This window comes from Rhynchophorus ferrugineus, unplaced genomic scaffold (assembly GCF_030347505.1).
Source record: "Rhynchophorus ferrugineus isolate W39M unplaced genomic scaffold, kcgeb_rfMv2 rfM5, whole genome shotgun sequence".
NCBI classification, from domain to species: Eukaryota; Metazoa; Arthropoda; class Insecta; order Coleoptera; family Curculionidae; genus Rhynchophorus; species Rhynchophorus ferrugineus.
This window is the reverse complement of record NW_027472584.1, coordinates 25,829,905-25,850,788: the sequence shown is the minus strand read 5'-3', so window position 1 is coordinate 25,850,788 and position 20,884 is coordinate 25,829,905. Positions and strand designations below refer to the sequence as shown.

Below are 20,884 nucleotides of genomic sequence, written 5' to 3'. Positions count from 1 at the left end.
GTAAATTTGGACCTATGGGGTGCAAATATGGGGTTGCACTAAAAATTCAAATCAACTAGTCATTCAACGCTGTCAAAACAAGGTTTTTCGTTTGATTACCAATGCCTATCGCTACGTAACTAAAGAAGAATTGCACGATGACCGGGAAATCAAATGGATTTGCGAAGTTATCCAAGATTTCGCATTGAAACACGAACTAGGATTACTAAATCATTCTAACGTGGAAGCAATACAACTGCTGGACAGCGCGCAGGATGTGAACGAATTTATATAAAGTGTATGCCTTTAGTGTAAACTATATCTGTAAGCTATTATAATTTTATAATTGGGGAATACATATTGATGTATTTTCTCGCACTCGTCTTGCTGGTGAATTAATCCAAGTACAAATGAAAAGTAGTAATAAATTAATTTATAATTAAGATTATACTAAGCGTATCTAATAAATATGTTATAAAAAAATCAACTTTATACTGCTTATCGTAATTTTGATTTTTCACAATTTTTCAGACCGTAAGTAAACTTTTATTGATTACTTTAAAATTGATTATACGATGATTTTTGAAATACGAATTGTCCTCAGCCATTAATAGAAAGTAAAAAAATCTATAAAAAAGCACGTTTCGATTTAAAACATATGCAAGTGCAATTAAATCGACTCATTTCAAGGTAAAAACTGAAATATCAGCGTCTAAATTACAAACCATTACTGATTGTGACCAATTATATACAGAGACTTTTAAACTGCGTATGTAAACAGTGGAAACCTCTCTCGTTGAATTTGAATATACTTATACGGTGATTTAAGAGAAAGGCTTGACTCAAGATGTCATTAAATGGTATAAAACATTGTTTTTAACTTCCAGTGGCCATTATGAATGTTGTTTAAAAATAATTAGATCAAATCTAAAATCTAGAATGTTACTATCGCTTAATATATGTAGATTATTATTAATATAACTTGTTGCACTAGAAAATTATTGTTAGATTTAGGATTATACTAAATATTTTTATTAAATTAAAGTTATTTAAAAACTAAATATTTTATTAGTATATTAGGAATATACTAATTATTATTATAATAAGGAATATTATTTGACATTATTTGCCAATGGAATTCATATAAATCATAAAAATATTTATTATAGTCTCGCTATAATTGTAATTAAGAATTTGTTGAACGAAATTTGGAATATTTTAAGTTTTAGAATTAGGAATATACTGAATACTTATTTGTGATATTAAACAAAAATTAGTTTTATTAATAATGGGTATTTTAAGTAATATAAAAGAGAATACCTGAATATTAATTTTATTTAGAGACACCTTGTTTTTATAAAAAAAACACTTTAAATTTTCAGAGCTATAAGAACTATTTTTTCTTGACTCAACTATCTGATTTACTAACATTAATTTTATAATTGTATTTAAGAATTTCTTGAACGAAATTTGGAATATTTGAAATTTTAGAATTAGGAATATACTGAATATTTATACGCGATATTAAAGAAAAATTAGTTTTGTTAATAAATAATGCATATTTTTTACAGTAATATAAAAGTGGATAAAAGGGAAAATAATATAATTGAATATTAATTTCATTTAGAGACACCTTGAATACCATTTTATAAAAAACACCCTTTAAAATTTCAGAGCTATAAAAACCATTTTTTTCTGGACTCAGTTATCTAGTTTACTAACATTAATGTTATAATTGTATTTAGGAATTTGTTGAACGAAATTTGGAATATTTTAAATTTTAGAATTAGGAATATGCTGAATATTTATTTGCGATATTGAACAAAATTTAGTTTTATTAATAATGGATATTTTTTTACAGTAATATAAAAGAGGATAAAAGGGAAAATAATATAACTCAATACTAATTTCATTTAGAAACACCTTGAATGCAATTTTATAAAAAAACACCCTCTAAAATTATTTTTAACTAAGTAGCTATTTTTGAACGAAATTTGGTATATTTTAAGTTTTAGAATTAGGAATATAAAGAATATTTATTTGCGATATTGAACAACGTTTAGTTTTATTAATAATGGATTTTTTTTAAGTAATATAAAAGAAGATAAATGAATATCAATTTTATTTAGAGACACCTTGTATGCTATTTTATAAAGAAAAAACACCCTTTAAAATCTTAGCGCTATAAGAACCATTTTTTCCCAACTCAACTATCTGGTTTATTAATATTAATGTTCTATGACGTACATAATGAGGCAAATTATAATCTAACGTGACATACATAATAACAATAAGATTTCAAGTCCTTTCGTCTTTTGTAGAAAGCCGACGTATCGAATAATATGATTTTCATTAAAATTTATGTCCCTGTATTCGTTTCGGACGTGTATATAGTCTTGTAAAGTCGTTTTATGTATTCGTTTTTTAACCCCAACAAGGAAGGGAAATTGTCCGAGTCATAATTCGAGTTATTTCTGTTTTGATATTGCATTTAATAAGGCTCTTTAACTGAAATCACCATTAATAATCCATGCATTTGAGGATTGATGAGTTGAACACGATAACCTTCAGGCACATCTTGCAAAATCCGTGTAAACTTGGAGTGTCTAACAGCTGTTTCATTGATATTAATGTTTCTTGTTATAGAAGATTATTATTATAATTAGAACTATACTAAATATTCATTTTTATATTAAAATGCACAATTACATAAAATTGATTAAAAATTCATATTAGGAATTTAGTATTTTGTTATTAGAATTAGGAATATACCAGTTTTTTTGTATATGGTCTCTGTAGAATATGAGGAATTAAGTTGGGAAGATTTTAAGTTTTAGAATCAGGAATATACCGAACATTTATTTGTGAAAATGTTTATATTAGGAATATCTTAGCTGTGTTGTATTTAAAAATATATACGCAATATTATGAATATATTAATTGTTATTAGAATTTGAACTATTATTTGAATTAGGAATATATTGGTTGTTTTTAGAATTAGGAATATATCGAATATTCATTTGTAGAAACTTTAATTTTATTGAACGGCTCTTATGTTGCAGGAGGAGGAAATTAGGAATAAATTATTTATATCAGAATTAGTTTATGGGCTCTGTCAAATACTAAATATATCGATTAAGGTTATGTCAGAATTATAATTAAGAAAATGTTAAAATGAAAGTGGGATGATTTTAAGTTTTAGAATTGGAAATATACTGAATATTTATCTGTGAAAATTTTTATATCCGAAATATTTTTGCTGTATTATATTATATAATATTATAAACTATTATATGTTTATTATATAATTATATATAATTATAAATATAATTACGTAATAATATAAAATATGTATGCGACATTATTAACTATTAATTATTATTAAAGTTTGAAATATTATTGGAATTAAACATATGTTTATTGTTTTTAGCATTAGGAATATATCGAGTATTTATTAGTAGAAATTTTATATTTATTCAACGGCTGTTATGTCTTATTAGATTTAGGAATATACCGAATTCTAAATATATTAATAGATTTCTTCAGATATTGAAATTAGTGAACGATTCATGACAGTGACGATTTCACAATTAATACAGGATGTCAACCGAAAAAAAAAAACAAACCCGAGATATTCTAGCTAATTTCTATATTGCGAAACAAAATGATATAAATACAACAAATTAATTGCTATATAAAACAGTTAAATATCAACATTTATATAGTATTCACTCTAAAACCATTGCCTTTAAATTAATTAAAAATATACTTTATAGAAAATTGATTGAACGAAAATTAATTTTTAATTAATGTTGTTTTTCCTTCATCTTATATTATTAATATTAACGTTGATTGTGACTTGCGGTGAAAGTTTACCACGAGATAAAGGAATAATTCTTTGCGTTGTATGATCCGTCAGTGTGTGCGTGTTTTTTTTATAACCCCAAAAACTATTGCAGTTTTCTATCATTCAGTGAACCAACCGGAAACATTAATTAGATATCTCGGCCTGTAAATTATTTAATTTGTTGTATTAATTAGCGTGAAAAATCTTGTGCTGCTAGAAGAAATTAGCTATGAAGCAATACGTCCGTATATTTATTGAAAGGTATTTCTCTACGTGTATTTATCTGTTGAATTATCTATCAGTAACGTGTTACAGTAGAATAGAGTGGTTTAGTGTGCAATGGGCATTTCTTATGATTATAATATATACATGCTATGACAATAATTATTTCAGGTACTAAATCCTTTTAATGATTTAATGAAGTTAAATATAGATTGTCTATCCTTATCCTATGTCTATCTCCTATATCAAGGAGCTTTTTCTCAATTACTCTATAGGGTATTAACTTTTTTGGTTTTACAATGATAAATATCAACGTAGTTGTTTTAAATACAGAACAGGAATGTCAACAAATATCACATATCTGTTTTTTTTATGTTGTTTTCTTTGTCATTGGACAGTACCAGTTGAAATAATGTCATTGAAACGAACATATAGTTTGATTATAGTTCTAGATCAATGTTGGTGATTAATTTTTTTAGGCTAAATACTTTAATCTATATAATATCAGTGACGCACCTATTTATATATCGCGATGAATGTATAGGATGTCCCAAAGTGTATACAAGATTTCAACAATTTTTTTTGATGAACTGTCAGTTGTCAAACTACATTGCAAGAATTACGTTACCTACGTTTTTATTAATCATTAATTATTAATATTTCTTGTACAATATTAATTATATAGTTTAAAAGTATTTTAAATACTATAAATTAAATAACTTTCTCTTACATATATGATATTATTTTAAATATATAATTTTACATAGTAAAAATATAGAAAATACACAGTATACGGATTGATGTATTCTGCTAATTTCCCAGTTCGTTGACTGAAGGCGAGAACTAAATATCAACGTCAAGATATTAAATATTTTACTGGTACAATGGAAGGTTAGCTTGATTATCTCCAGTTTGTTGAGTTGGCTATAGATGTTTTTGAAATATCCGCAAAATTGTTTCAACAATTACATGGCGTAGAGTTACTAATGGTTTTTTTTTCTCTCGATTCTACGCACAACTGAAAATATACAGGAGCTAAAATTAAACTCGCCTTACTTTGATGGGAAATTCTTCGACCAATTTGTTTGTTGTTGTAGATTAATTCATTATGAACACAACGTTTTATCGTGGTTCTTGTACAGGGTGTTTTAAACTAGTTTTGGATAAATCATTAACTGTGTTAATGAGATTAACAGTTAACCGGCCATCAAAATGGTGTTTGACCTATATATTTGATGATGATGATGATGATAAAACTTTTTCTCATATTGAACAGACATTGGTGCCCTACATTTGAGGAATATATAACTTTATTTGCTGTCTGTAAGAAAGATTAATACAGGCCTATACCGAGTGATTCAAACCATAGAATTACGGAATCACAATTATGTTTGTAGGGAAATAAAAACCGAAAATGCAGTAAAATAGCTGTAAAACTTAGAATATTTATCATCTGATGATCTTAACTATATCATTATATATATATATATATATATATATATATATATATATATATATATATATATATATTATATTATATATAACGGTATTTTGAATATCTTGTTAATTGTTAAACATGAATCAACATCAAACAAATACAACAACATTAACATAACTATTATAAACATTAAGATGGAAATATATTTTATTTAATGGATCTTGCTTGTGTGTACTGACCTTTTTAGATATAGAATGTTTATATGCATTTTAATTAAAAAATTAACAGTAGATATATACAAGTTATGCATACGGGAATATAAAAGTTAAATAAGAAGGTATTTCATAATCAGTTTGAATATATATTACGGGTTAAGAATGTTTTGAAATCAAGTTAAATTTATAATAGTTAAAAAATATGTTAATTACTATAAATACGAGTTGTTTTAGTTCTCTATACAGAATGTGTATCGTGTATAACAACTGTGAATTAATTTTGAAGGTTTTACCATACAGTTACTTCCGATTATTAAAAATATATATGGAGACTTTGATATATTCTAATGGTTATTAGTATTATCTGTGCAAATATTGATATTATTATTCTATTTTTGGCAGTTATTTTAAATAACAAGTAAATTACTATGAAAAATTTATTCAGGAAATTGGTAAAATTTAGGATACTTTACATAGCATGTACATATGATTGAATAGATATGTGGTATTTAGTATTGAAGGGAAACAAACCATAACATCAACGAGCATAATTTTTTTTGTGTTATTGTAATACGACCACTGGTGGTTGAGTAATAATAACAGTACCTAAAAGTGCACGCGTTCCACATCAAGAAAAAGCATGAAATTAAAATATAAAGCCCCATTTTTTGGTGATGACACTTCAATATAACGCAATAAATTTATATATATATAATTTAGGTATTAGAATTTGGAATATACTGAATGTTTATTTAGAAAAATCCATGCGTTCTATAAATACATTAGTTATTATTCTGTTAAAGGCAAATAAATTATATTTGAAATTATGAATATATTAATATGTTACAATTCGGAATATACGGAATATTTATATGTGGTAATCTGTAAATTCTAATTATATTGGATATATAAAATAACTATTTTATATATATCAGTAAATTTATAATACTGGACAGTAGATGTGAACGGGCGCGCTTTATCACAGGTCAGTAGACAATGAGGAATAGTTTTACGGTTACCTCAGAGATATATTTAGTAACCTCATCATTAGAGGCAAAATGTGTCTTGTTACGGAGTATCGACGATATTCGAAAAGCAAAAAAATCGATACCTTGTGGCAATCTTTATTTATAGATAACGTTCTGAATATTCAAGGTGTTTGACCTTGTCCTTAAGGCCGCTTCCAGAACATATACCTTGTAATTTACCCAACTGTTTCTTACACATAATAATAGAAATAGAAAATCCCGATAATTTTTGTGAGATGTGTGTTTTACCTTTTTCTTTTCTTTCTGTTACAGGTGCTACATCGTGACATCGAGAATCACGGTAAAATAGTAGGCTCGGTTGTCAAATTGTGTAAAAGGCCAGATGCAAAATGCAACACAGCAAATGCGAGACGCATAGCTAACGGCCTTGAACGCAGATGGCATCTCCTGTTTCTCAGATCCTTAGAATGGCAATGTTACCTGGAATCATTATCCAAAAGACAAAGTCTTAGGGTAAGTATCTTGACTATTTCGTTCAAACGTATCGATACCTTTTTCTATCAAATCACTACATAGTATAAAACAAAGTCGCCTTTTCTGTCCCTATATCCCTATGTGCGCTTAAATCTTTAAAACTACGCAACGGATTTTGATGCGGTTTTTTCAATAGATAAAGTGATTCAAGAGGAAGGTTTATATGTATAATACATGCATAATATACTAAGGCAACATTGCTAATTTTAGAGGTTTCTAACGTGATGTCGTAAATTAACCTATTTTTTTAGGCTTATTTAGCAATTAGCAAAAACGCTGCCTAACCCTACGAGTTAGATCAAATTAATGTACTACAGTATTGTACACCATAAAAAGGTCTACAAAAAAGTCCGCGATGGTATATGTTTATCTTTTAGGGATAACCCACATTAACCATTTTTATTGTTTACTTTTTACGTGAGAAAATGGCTTATTTACGAAGCTATTTTAAGCAATACGCAATTTTTAGCAATGTATAATTAATCCTTATCGAATTAAGTACCTTAAATATAGTGTGCAATTAATATAGATCAATATGGTTCCTTACAGCATGTAAATTAAACAAATATTTTCGGAGATATTACAAATTTAAAATTTGCGTTTAAAAATGTGTAATGTAATAAAACTTGTATGAATTTAGATATTCCAAAGATAGCAGGAAATCTTCATAGTAAGTATAGGGGAAGAGGAATTGTTTTACTTCAAATTTAATGCGTGCAGGCCAAGGGCAGTAATGAATGAACCAAAAATACTGGATCGATTTTAATCATGTTTTCATTGAGTGACATAGGCATATATATTTTATGTCCGTGCAAAGTCGGAGCGGGCCGCTATGTTTTTATATACAACGTTCATATTTTTTCTGTAGTGTATTTAATTTAGTATCAGCATTGCACCCTTGCGAAGCCGGGGCGGGTCGCTAGTTATTTTATAAAGAAATGATGTACAACCATGACATAATGATGATTTGGTTAGGTTTGGAGCTAAGAAACTTCATATTTCAAAATATAACAAATTAATTGATGTGCATATGCAACTCATATATCACAGTATTTAAATAAAAGTAGTATTATATTTTAAAATATTAAAAATCTTTTCGATATATATATATTTTGATGTCGAAAAAACGATGTCTATGGAGAAATCTCGTTTAGTTTTTTTAAAAATATTATCAGTTTTTAACATTCCCGAAGTTATATTTCGTATAAGAGTTGAGAACGTCGAGGCCGACGAGATCTTCTGCGAAAACTGGGTGATAGATTGACTTGACAGGTCGGTATAAACAGTGTTGATAGTCGAGGTCAGCCACCCAAGCTGCCATCATGTAGCTTGTCCTGAATTTATGTCATGTGCACCAGTGATGAAATTGCTTTATACTTGATATTTAACAGGAAACTATCTAGGATAATTTACATAGCATATATATGTGACTGAATGGTTATGTGGTATTTAGCATTGAGGGGAAACAAACCATAACAACAGTGAGCAACATTTTTTGTGCGTTATTGTAATACGACCGCTGGTAGTTAAGTAATAATAACAGTACCTAAAAATGCAAGCGTTCCACATCAAGAAAAAGCATGAAATCATAATATAAACCCTCATTTTTTGGTGATGAAGCCACAATATATTCCAACAGATTTACTTCATAATTATTTATTCATTTATATATAATGTTTTAGTAATTAGAATTTGGAATATACTTAATTTTTATTTAGAAAAATCTGTACATTCCATAAATACATTGTCTGATGTTATGTTAAAAGCAAATACATCATATTTCAAAGGATGAATATATTAATTATTGTTAGAATTCGGAATATGTGGAATATTTTACTTGTGGTTAAATGTATATTTTAATGATATTGACTGTGGTTATCTTAAGAAGCATATACATTCTTATTGAGTACTTTGAATAAATATTGATGTAAGAAACTAAAAATTAACTAATTAGAATTCGGTATGTATCAATTATTATTAAAATATATTAAAATTTTTATTTGTAGAAATTCTAATTCTATTGAACAGCAATTATGCTAAAACAAATAAATAGATAGTTAAATGACGTATGATAAATTAGGAATATATTATTTATTATTAGAGTTAGGAATATACCGAATATTGATTTTACGAATTGCTAATTTTTATAGGAACTTTGATATATTCTAACTGTTATTAGAATATACCGAATCTTTATCTGTTCAAATTCGGAAATTATAATTTTATTGTCGGTAGTTTTGTTAAAGAACAAGTAAATTACAATTAAAAATGTATACAGGAAATTAGGAATATTCTAATTATTTTTAGAATTAGGAATATATTGAATATTTTAATATATATTTATGAAATGCGGTATGGTCTAAATATATTGATCACAATTATGCTAAAGTAGTTTATACGTAAGACATTAGGAATGTCTTCATTACTATGATTGCAAATATATTACTTTCCAGTAATAAAATTGTTTTATATTTGATGTTTAATGGGAAACTTTTTTTTAGATACTTTACATAGCATGTATATACATGACTGAAAGCTTATGTGGTATTTAAAATTGAGGGGAAACAAACGATAACAACAATGAGCAACATTTTTTGTGTGTTATTGTAATCTGACCGCTAGTGGTTAAGTAATAATAACAGTATCTAAAAATACACGCGTTAGAAATCAAGAAAAAGCATGAAATCAAAATATAAAGCCTCTTTTTTTTGGTGATGACGGTATATAATGCAACAAATTGATTCTGTGATTATTTATTATGTTTTTCCAGCGATCGTTGTAAAATAAAGACATTTTACTAAAAAGAATTTTGTTAATATCATATACAGCTTGTTTCAGTTCACATTCTTGATATTTTTAATCTTGATAATTTAAATATTATTTATAAAACAGGTTTTCCAACATTATGATGGTATCTTTACAAGAAACCATGCTTTTATATCGTAAATAAGTAGTTCATATCATTCAAGATCCATTGTAGGATAACTAGACGCAAAAAGCAGAAAATCTATTTTATTACATTTTCTCTATTATTCATATGCATTTTAAAAAAGCTGACTTACTTAACGAGCACAGTCAGGTGGTTTCAAATGAAGGCTGTTCGCTCGTATGTCCAACTGTCTGATATTTATGGAATTCGAATAGAGAACTAATAATTTCTTATTGTTCAACTGTGAAATTGGTAAATACGCGTTATTTTCAGTCGTACGATCGAAATTGAAAGTATGCAGTCAACTAATGACATCATGAAACCTTATTAGAAAGTATGGAAACGCAGAAAATATGAATAAAAAACCACAACGTACAATAAGCGCATAGCGCGAAGTTTATGAGTTTAACCCCACGCTTTTACTCTTAATCATAATATTTATTGTTATTGAATAATACAGGTAATTTAATTTCCTTTTAGTTTTACCGATAGCTGTAATAAATCAGTACACACCGATTACGATTGTTATTGTTAACTAAACTTTTGTAAAACATACGAACTATTAATCTCTAATAATCGTCGCCCCTTTCTGCTTGATAATAAGGCATCAAAACTATTACTATCTAATGTCAGTCACTTCCCGTTTATATCAAACAAAAACGAATAAATTATTACAATCGGCTTTAATATCTGTAAGAAAACGTTTGTTGTTCCCAATCATAATTGCTTCTCGAACTTTCAAAATAATATTTCCTAATCGGAATTAATAATATTTCGGTCTATTCAACGATTTTAATACGAATGGTTTAAAATCATTTTTTTTTACTGTAACTACGAAATATTTTAGAGTGGTGAAGATTAAAATTCGTTTAAAATTAATTTTAGATCAGAATATATAAATTATTAAGATTAGAATTAGGAATATACTAATTATTATTAGAATGGGCAATATACCAAATATTTACCATTGGAACTCTGTAAATTTAAAAAATATGACTGCAGTAATGTCGCAGAACTACTAAAAATATCAATTATTAGAATTAGGAATATAGTGATCATTTATTTGTGGAAACCTGTAAATGCTAATTTAGTCAACTACATTTACGTTAAAAAAATAAATGGATGGAAGTGATATATAAGAAATTAGTAATAAATAATTTTTTATTAGAATTAGGAATATGCCGAATATTTATTGGCAAAAAATTGATAAATCCAAAATATATTGACTGATATAACAAAAAACATAATTAAGTTATGCATATGAGAATATAAATGTTAAATAAAACATCAATTAAAATCAACAAGTTATAAAGTAAGTACGAAAGATTTTAAAGTGGTGAAGATTAAAATACGTTTAAAATTACTTTTAGATCAGAATATATAAATAATTAAGATTAGAATTAAGAATATACTGAATATTTATCTGTAAAACCCTTAAAATTCTATATATATTCACTGTAATGGTATTAAAGAATAAACAAATTGGAATATATGTATAGAAAATTTGGAATATTGTAATTGTTATTAGATTTTGGAATATTCTAATTATTATTAGAATTTGGAATATATTTATTTGATGAAAACAGTATATTCTAAATATATTGATTGCAGTTATGTTTATGTGCAACTTTGAAATACCCTAATGGTTATTAAAATTAGGAATATACCGATATATTTATCTGTGCAAATCTGGAAATTATAATTTTATTGTCGGAGGTTATGTTTAAGAACAAGGAAATTACAATTAATAATGTATATAGGAAATAGGGAATGTTCGAATTATTATTAGACTTTGGAATATTATAATTCTTATTAGAACGTGGAATATATTTATTTGGGGAAAACATAACATTTTAAATATTAATTTTCAGCTATGTTAAAGAATAAATGAATTATATTTAATAACATATTTGACTGAAATTGGGAATATTCTAAATTAACTAAAGTATTAAGGAATGAGCAAAATAAAATTAAACATATTTATGAGGAATCTGGAATATTCTAATTATTATTAGACTTTGGAATATTTTAATTGTTATTAAAATTAGGAATATACCAAATATTTGTTTGTTAAACTATATAATTTATAAGTAGAGCAGATAAAATTATGTTAAAGATGAAATACACGATAGTTAAAAAGATTTTAGAATGAGGAATATATGAAATAAATATTTTTGGTGTATAAAGAAGATGAAAAGTGAACAAGTAGTAAAATGTAAATATCAGTCAGTAAGGATATCGGTCGAGTGAACATTAAACATTAAATTAAGGCTATCTGTGTGAGAATGTAAAAATAGTCCCAGAAAATAGAAATGTCATGTTTACCGTATCTATATTTATTTTTTAAGCAGGCTTAACTCATATGGCTTCCGCTTTAGCTTGAATCGAACTATTTTAGTTTTCAATACCACCTCTTCGACCTTACCCATTTATATATAGATGTGAGACATTCTTACGTAGACATTCTTTTAGAAGTGCAGAAATGACAACTATTCAATCAAGCTTCGTATCAAATGCACCTTACACAATCATCGATTATATTTCACTATATATGATTAAACGTTTTCAAATATGGTTTATAAAACAGACAACTACAAATTATTAGAAAGCTATAATCCTTTTCAATGTTCCGAAAAATGATGATTGCTCGATTCTACAGTTCAATCACAATCATCCAACGACCATTTAAACGCGAAAGAAAGTTAAATTGCTGGAAGGAAGGAATAGACATAACCTCTTGACACCTTGGAAATGTTTTTACTTTTACTCTATAAATTTAATGCGTATGGCAATGTTACTCTTTGTTTTTTAACGTTTATTTCTTTAATTTATTCCAATATGTAGGTAGGATTTTATTCTGCTGAATATATTTAATGGTACTGAAAATAAAAATGTCATCTATGGTACATAGTCGTAAATAATCTTAATATCATGGACTTGTTTTGATTTGTCGATATTTTAAAAGGTTGTTTGTGATATATGAACGTAATAAAATATAACTATATTGTTATAAGTTTCGCATAATTAATTACATATACAATAATTACATATTACAAGTTATATAGAGTCTTTGGTGACTTATATTAAACAGTTTAAGGTAATATAACCTAAAAATAGATTCTTCCAGAACCGTGTTCTTTAGTTTTTCACATAAGAGAAATATAAAAATAAAAATGCAGCTATATTAATTTGCGTAATGACAGTTTTGTACTCATTCTTTATTATCAACCATAATAATCATATATATATATATATATATATATATATATATATATATATATATATATATATATATATATATATATATATATAATGAATAAATGTATTGAGATAGAAAGCTGTAGTAGTATTGTATCTTTATAGATTCATTAGAAATCGAACAATTCATCTTTGTGGGTTAGTTTTAATTGAACAAAACATTAATTTTTCACCAATTAAAATTGCTGAGATTTTTCTCATATTTTTCAATTGTTTACGGCCATTTTCCTCTCACTCTGTCTTACTCTCTTGATCTCAGTCCGTGTGCCTAAAACAATATAACGAAGGAAGCGATTATTTTGCACGAAAATGTATTCGTTTTGAATTTTAAATGGATTTATAATTATATGGTATTCGACATTTCTGTTATTGTTTCTTTTTTTGTCTTTCAGAAAATAAAATTACGACTTCAGAGAGATAACCAGCAAACCATTATACATTTTACATTCGTTTTAGCAACAGTAAATCTAATTGTAACGAAACTATTTTATACTTTTACGCGATTTCAATCGAAAAGCATATCGAATTTTTCATTCAGAATATACTCTAAGGGCATATAATCTTTGTGCTGATCTAGCTTAGAATTATGACTTTTAACAGAGTTAATATCAGTGAAAGTATACTACCGATTATAATTTTATTTATTATGGTACCTCCCATTTGATAAATAACATCTGTGTTCTGTGTGAAACGATTGAAATTTTGTCAAACCCCCTTTTTTTTAATGAAATGATTTCGTTGCGGTAAAAGTAGTTTTAAAGTGATAAATATCGCGTGATATTTGCTGTTGAATGCCACTGAACACTGAATAAGTTCAAGGAAAATCACTTCTTCGTACCCGCGCATTCGCCAGACTTCGCATCTCTTGAGCATCAGTTCCAATTAATTTATTATTAAATTTTGAACGTTAATCGTAAGTTCGTCATACGGTAGAAGGAAGTGTTTTTTGAAAGCGGAGCCGGAACACTTCTAGACAACATTAAGAGTTTTGCCGAGTTACTTAGGTGTTAGGTCTTGATTAACAATTCTTTTCCAGTCACACCAAACACCTAGCATCACATCTGTGAACTGTATCTACTGAAAAAAAACGAAACTTTTTCCCCAAATGTATATATTAATTAATGTTTTTATAAACGTAAGATATGTTCAATAAAATAGGCTCTAGCTCAGAGTAAACGTCGTTTACATTGTATCATGCCTGATTAATGTCATGTTCATTAGTTCCTGTGTATCAAAACTGATTTAAAACTGATAACAATTCCAATTGTAATTGTGTTGGTCCAAAACGAGAAACTAGCCGTCCAGCAACGACTAACGTTGGCAATTTACCACCGACAGCGTTAAAACAACTTCAATTAGGTTTTACAGTTATTTTTGTACAATGACACTGAATATACTAGCGATAGTCTAAACATCTCAGTACCATTAATATTTATTTATAATAGGAAATAAAACGACAAAGACAATGTAAATCGGCTATTACGAAAACGTATACCAATTGAACAATAGATATTAGATTGTTTGAGAGTGTAATTGCAAAATCTCTTTACCAGCTTATATTACTTTCTGAATATACAGTTGGTCTCTTTTAATTTCTATTGGTTTTCGTAATGATATGTTGAAATATATTTCACCAAGTGTCATTTATATATACATTACTAATTATAATAACTATATGAGTTAAGTTTTTAGTAGGTTTTTCATATCAATATTTTACTTGGCAACTAAAAGTTCAATCTCATTTACAATTTATCGATATTTTGAAAAAATTTCGATATATCGGACAAAAAATATCGATATTCTTTTAAATAAATATTGATATATCGATATATATTCGGCATTCTTAGTTTATACCCAGTGCTAATAAAAACTGTTAACTCATAGTAAGAGTGTAATGTTTAGTGAAAATAACTGGCAGAGATTCCATCTAGATTTTCATGGTTTTTCTCAAAATGGGTCCAAGCATTGTCATATAGCAAAATCACTATCGAATTTCTGCTTTTAAACAATGTTCAGTCCTGGTTTTGATGATCTTTCAAGGAACCACATTATTCATTTGACCAGTTAGCGCAAGCACCAACATATTTAAGAAATCTATAATTTAATTCCCAATGTTGCCATGTTGCCATCTTTGTATTTATATATTGCTGTATTCTATATTGTAGTGATTATTTATTTAAAATGGTTTAGTCAGATTCAAGCATTCATGATGAACAATATTCCTTCCCAAATCCACCACATTTGATTAACCACATAATTTTCAAGTATGCACTACACTTTTCCCGTTTTGGCACTAAAAATGCAAGATATGACAACAATGGCTTTCATAAATCTCCATTTTCAGAAGTCTGAAAATGACTGACACTTCTGAAATTCTATGTATGTTCACTGTATGTACATTCTAAATATCTTAATTTACAATTATGTTAAAGAACGAACGAAGAGAATTATATTTTATAATATATTTGACTGAAATTGAGTTTAATCTGTTATTAGAAATTAGGAATCTGCTATACGAATATATTGACTATAATTATATTAAAGAATAAGAAAATTACAGTTAAACATATGTACAGGGAATTTGTAATATTCTAATTATTATTATAACTTCTATTGCTTGTTAAGTTTTAAATACACTATAGTATGGCTTCATTGAACATATATTACTAGAGATGTGCGAGTTTAAAGCAGCTTTTGATGTTCTTCAGTAGGATAATGGATTTCTATTGATCTCAAAGGAGTCGTCCCTTCTTTTATGAGTCAATTAACAGTTTATTGAACTATATATATTTCTGTTCGTGTTTTATACTCCGAACATTTGTAAAAAAAATTCCCTGATGGGTGTTGTTAATAAACAAACATTTTTCTTAACGATCTCCTGTCAAAATATTTAAAGAAATTCGTGGTTTCGAACGAAACAATGACCTAAATCTGTGTGGAGCGAGACACCTAGCCGATTCGTGAAGATTATAATGGTATCTTGCGTAATCAGAGAATATGGGAGTGCTCGAAATATACATTTCATAGCCGTAATTATACTGTTTCACCCGGAAAGATTATTAGGAAAAATGTTAATTGGCACTTTGCGCGATTAATTGTTAAAAAACGTTATTTTTTAATTTCGATTATTTGAAAAACGATTATTTATTCTTTCAAAAATGTGACAGATGCTTGAGTAATTGAATAACAGACATCGAAAATCAAATATTCAATTTTCTGAAACATTAAGTTGCTCAATAACAAATTGTTATTAAATGTAATACAGCAAACATATAAACGTAAAATATTTCATGGTGATTTTACGACAGATCTGTGAAATGTAATTTGTAGCCGTCATACATAAACTTACGAAATTTCAAGATTTTATGACCAGAATATGAAACGTGGTCATACTTTTTACATAAAATTATTTTATTCTTCCTATTATCTATAGTTTTTCCATGAAAGCTGTGCTAGTTTATCAAGAAAACATTTTTGGTGTTTTTGGTACAATACTGCTATTTCCGTAAATATGTATTTTCCAAAAATTATTGGATTTTTGTTTATGTCGAATATCTTAAAAACTATATATTTTAAGACAATTTAACATGGATTCTCGTTTTTTTTTTTCGCCCCAAATTCGTCATCAGGGAGGTACAAAAATTTGGTACTTTTTTCATATATATATAGTCGTAAAAATTTGCGATTTTTAGCAATTTTCAATTTTTTTATAATCATTTCTATTGATCGACTATTGATTGATATAAATGATCACAATTTAATCATAGTTATAGGGATGATACAGAATTTTGCTCTGAATTACATGGTAGTATAAAAATGCATATATTTTGAGACTTTTATTTTAATCTGAGAGATAAAAAAATTTAGCCACTTTTTCTATATATAGAGTCATCAAAATTTGTGATTTTTGGGCATTTTCAATCTTTTCAGTGTTATTTCTGTTCAAATAATGGCAAGATAATAAAAATTTCGGAGATTATACAAAATTTTGTGCTGAATTAGATGGTAGTATAACAATTTTTATATAACATATACTTTTGTAGTTAGACAATGAAAAGTGTATTTTCAAAAAATTAGTGAATTTCTGTTTATTTCTCATATCTTAAAAACCATAAGCCCTAACGCAATTTAAGAAAGAATTTATGTTTTTTTCGCACTAAAATGCATATATTTTGAGACTTTTATATTAATCTGAGAGATGAAAACTTTAGCCACTTTTTCTATATATATAGTCATCAAAATTTGTGATTTTTGGGTTTTTTCAATCTCTTCAGTGTTATTTCTGTTCAAATAATGGCAAGGTTGATGACAAGAAATTTTGCTCCGAATTGGATGGTAGTATAATTATTTACAACCTTTAGTTTTTTAGTGATGAAGTGTATTTTCAAAAAATGAAAGAATTTCTGTTTATATCTCATATCTTGAAATCTAGAAACTCGTAATCTGAGCGATAAAAAATATTCATATCAAAATTTCATAGAAATCTCTGATTTTTCAATCACGACTGTATTAATATAACAAGAAATACTTTTTCTTTCTCTTTCTTCTTTTGTCTAATATTAGTATAAATTCAATCATAACAAATATACGTTGTATTTTCGTATTCCTTTGTGACACGATTTATGTATATATAACACTGTAAAACTAACTAACGGCCAATAAAAATGTTTTATCTAATTATAGTACGTCGATGAGTGTTCGGTCGACGAAACAGGAACCTGTAACTGGGAAAGAAGTTCGACGATATCTATCTATTGGCGAACTTGTTTCGCTACCATTTTCCGAAGAAGAGCTAATCTGTGTTATAGCGGTACGACCTTAACAATATAGCATAACGTCTTTTTTCTCTCAACAAATCCAAAGAAAAAAAAAGAAAATGTTCTATTAATCTCAATAAATGCCGTTAGAATATTGTGTAACCATAAAAATTATTTTTTTTTATTACTCTTCGTGAGTCCACAATCTGCCCTATTGGCAATAAGTATTTCTTATGTCTATATTATATATACATGGCATGTAGAAAATCACTTCATTAAGCAATCTTCTGTATAAAATATTATCTTAATTAATTTGTCTTATTCTAATGCTTATTCTAAATTCTACATATGTCCACTAATCAGATCAGGTGGTGTTAAACGTTTTTGTCTACGCACTTCACTATCACGTCGCATATTTAGCTGATTAGCGAGTACATTGGGGTGCACTGACACTCTTTCGAAGTACTTCACACAAACACGTTGGATTACACTCGTTATAGGTTCTAGAGGAATATCGCGTTGTATCACTTTATTTGAAATATAGTACGGAGCATCAACAATGGCACGCAACACCTTATTTTGGAACCGTTGAATGATGGATATATTAGATTTGCTAGCGGTACCCCATAGTTGAATTCCATATGTCCAAATGGGCTTGAGTATAGACTCATACAGCAATACCTTGTTATCTAATGATAACTTGGATTTGAGCCCAATGAGCCAGTACATTTGATATAATTTTAGTCCTAGTTGTTTCCGTTTAGAGAGTATGTGCTTCTTCCAGGTTAGGCGTCGATCTAAATGCATACCAAGATATTTAACATGCTCTGCTTGGGGGAGTTGACGATGATTGATATTTACTGGTGGACATGTTCTTCTACGCAGGGTAAACGTTATATGCGTGGATTTTGATTCATTGGCTTTAATGTGCCATGTCTTCAACCATAATTGTATTTGCTCCAGGTGGGTTCGTAGGTTTATTGATGCTGTGACTGGATCTTCATGGGATGCTAAGATTGCTGTATCGTCTGCATATGTTGCCACAGTAGTTATTTTTGTGGTGGGCAGATCAGCCGTATACAGAAGATACAGTACTGGACCCAGTACACTACCTTGCGGAACTCCTGAATATATGGGATTTAATTCGGTATGTTCATCGCCTTGATTTACAATAAAATGTCTATCAGTGAGATACGATTTTAGTAGCTGATAGTCCGGATGAGGGAGAAGTTTCTTTAGTTTAACCTGCAAGCCCGTATGCCATACTTTGTCAAAAGCCTGAGATATGTCTAAGAAAGCAGCCGAACAATATCTTTTGGCATTTAGGTCGGCGTTTATTTGGTTTACAAGTCTATGCACTTGTTCTATAGTCCCATGCTTATTGCGAAAGCCAAACTGATGTTCTGGAATAAAAATGATTGAAATTCAAAAATAATTGTTTTTTTTAAAGAATTTGCGTCCGTTGAACACAGTATAATTTTTTCTTGACGAAGGAATACAAATCCGAAGTTTGTTTAGTTATTTTTAGGTTATAGATATAAATTCTGTTTTTGTAGGTGCTCTTTTAATGATTTCTCTCAAAATTATTGAAAGTTGCAGGAAATTCAATCTTCGACTAGTTATATATAGCCTATTCAAAGATTATTTGTATATGCGTGATCAAGATGTTTAATATATTGCCTACCGCAATTTGTAAATTCGTTTTAGAATCAGACAATATTTTCTTTCTCATTTTATTCTAGCTAGAAAGAGACACAACGCTGTCTGATTAGTTCGAACACGTAAACGAATGAGTAAGTCAAAGTCGTCCAGTTGTCAGATGTATGCAAAATTCTTGAAAACAATAGTGGTAAGAGGTTATAACTCTTAACTTATAAACTATTGTGGCTGTATAATTAACTGTAATTTTTAGATATACTATAATGTTAAAATACATTATATTTGATAAAATTTTTGTTGAATTATTTTATTTAGATTAGAATTTTGTTCTATGCTAAAGCCAAACTGAACTAAAACTCGTTGATGTTGATGCTGTAACATTGCGACGTTTTGACGTCACATATTTCAATGACGCATATACAAATAAACTTTATTTAAAGACTATAGTTATATTTGCTTCCAATATTCAATGTTCTGATATTTTTCCTACTATTGAACCTACTGTTAGATAGCTGTTAACATAATATTTTTCAACAATGTTTCTCTTAGAATGTTATCTGCAATCTACAGGTCGTGCTTTTTTGTCCCCTATTTCTTGTTACAGTTAATTTTGTGTTCTTTTTATTTTATTATTATTATTATTATTATTATTATTAATTTATTATAGCAATCCAGTAAATTAACACTAATAAGCTATTTGTTTTTATCCCAATTTGCTAAGGTTTTTAAATTACAAAGCATTTATTCTACGATAGATACTTTGGGATTAACATCTATATCACTGTTTTTAATGTGCACTAAGTTTTACTAATAACTTCACTGAACTAGATCAAATGGCTTTACTCTCTTTATTCTTCTGAGTAAGCCATCATTATCTAGGAGCTGGAGAACCTTAACATTGATGTGCTGAAGAGGCTTCTGTTTATGTCTTTGGGCATAGTCCTTGATCGATAGTTGCTACCTTCAGGTTCTTATGCAGATTGTTTTTATGAATGTACCATGGAGTGTCAAAAATATCTCGTAGTACGTTGTTTTGGAATTTTTGTATAATATTTCT

At 27.7% G+C, this 20,884-nt stretch overlaps 1 protein-coding gene across 1 annotated transcript in view; it reads left to right on the top strand.

Annotated features, from left to right (window-relative positions):
* The window catches only part of klar (klarsicht), a 193,451-nt gene that overhangs the window by 100,489 nt on the left and 72,078 nt on the right, over positions 1-20,884 (top strand). Inside the window, exon 7 of the mRNA XM_076404789.1 lies at positions 7,003-7,203. Within this exon, the coding sequence (XP_076260904.1) occupies positions 7,003-7,203 (201 nt within the window). The remainder of the gene's footprint in view (positions 1-7,002; positions 7,204-20,884) is intronic.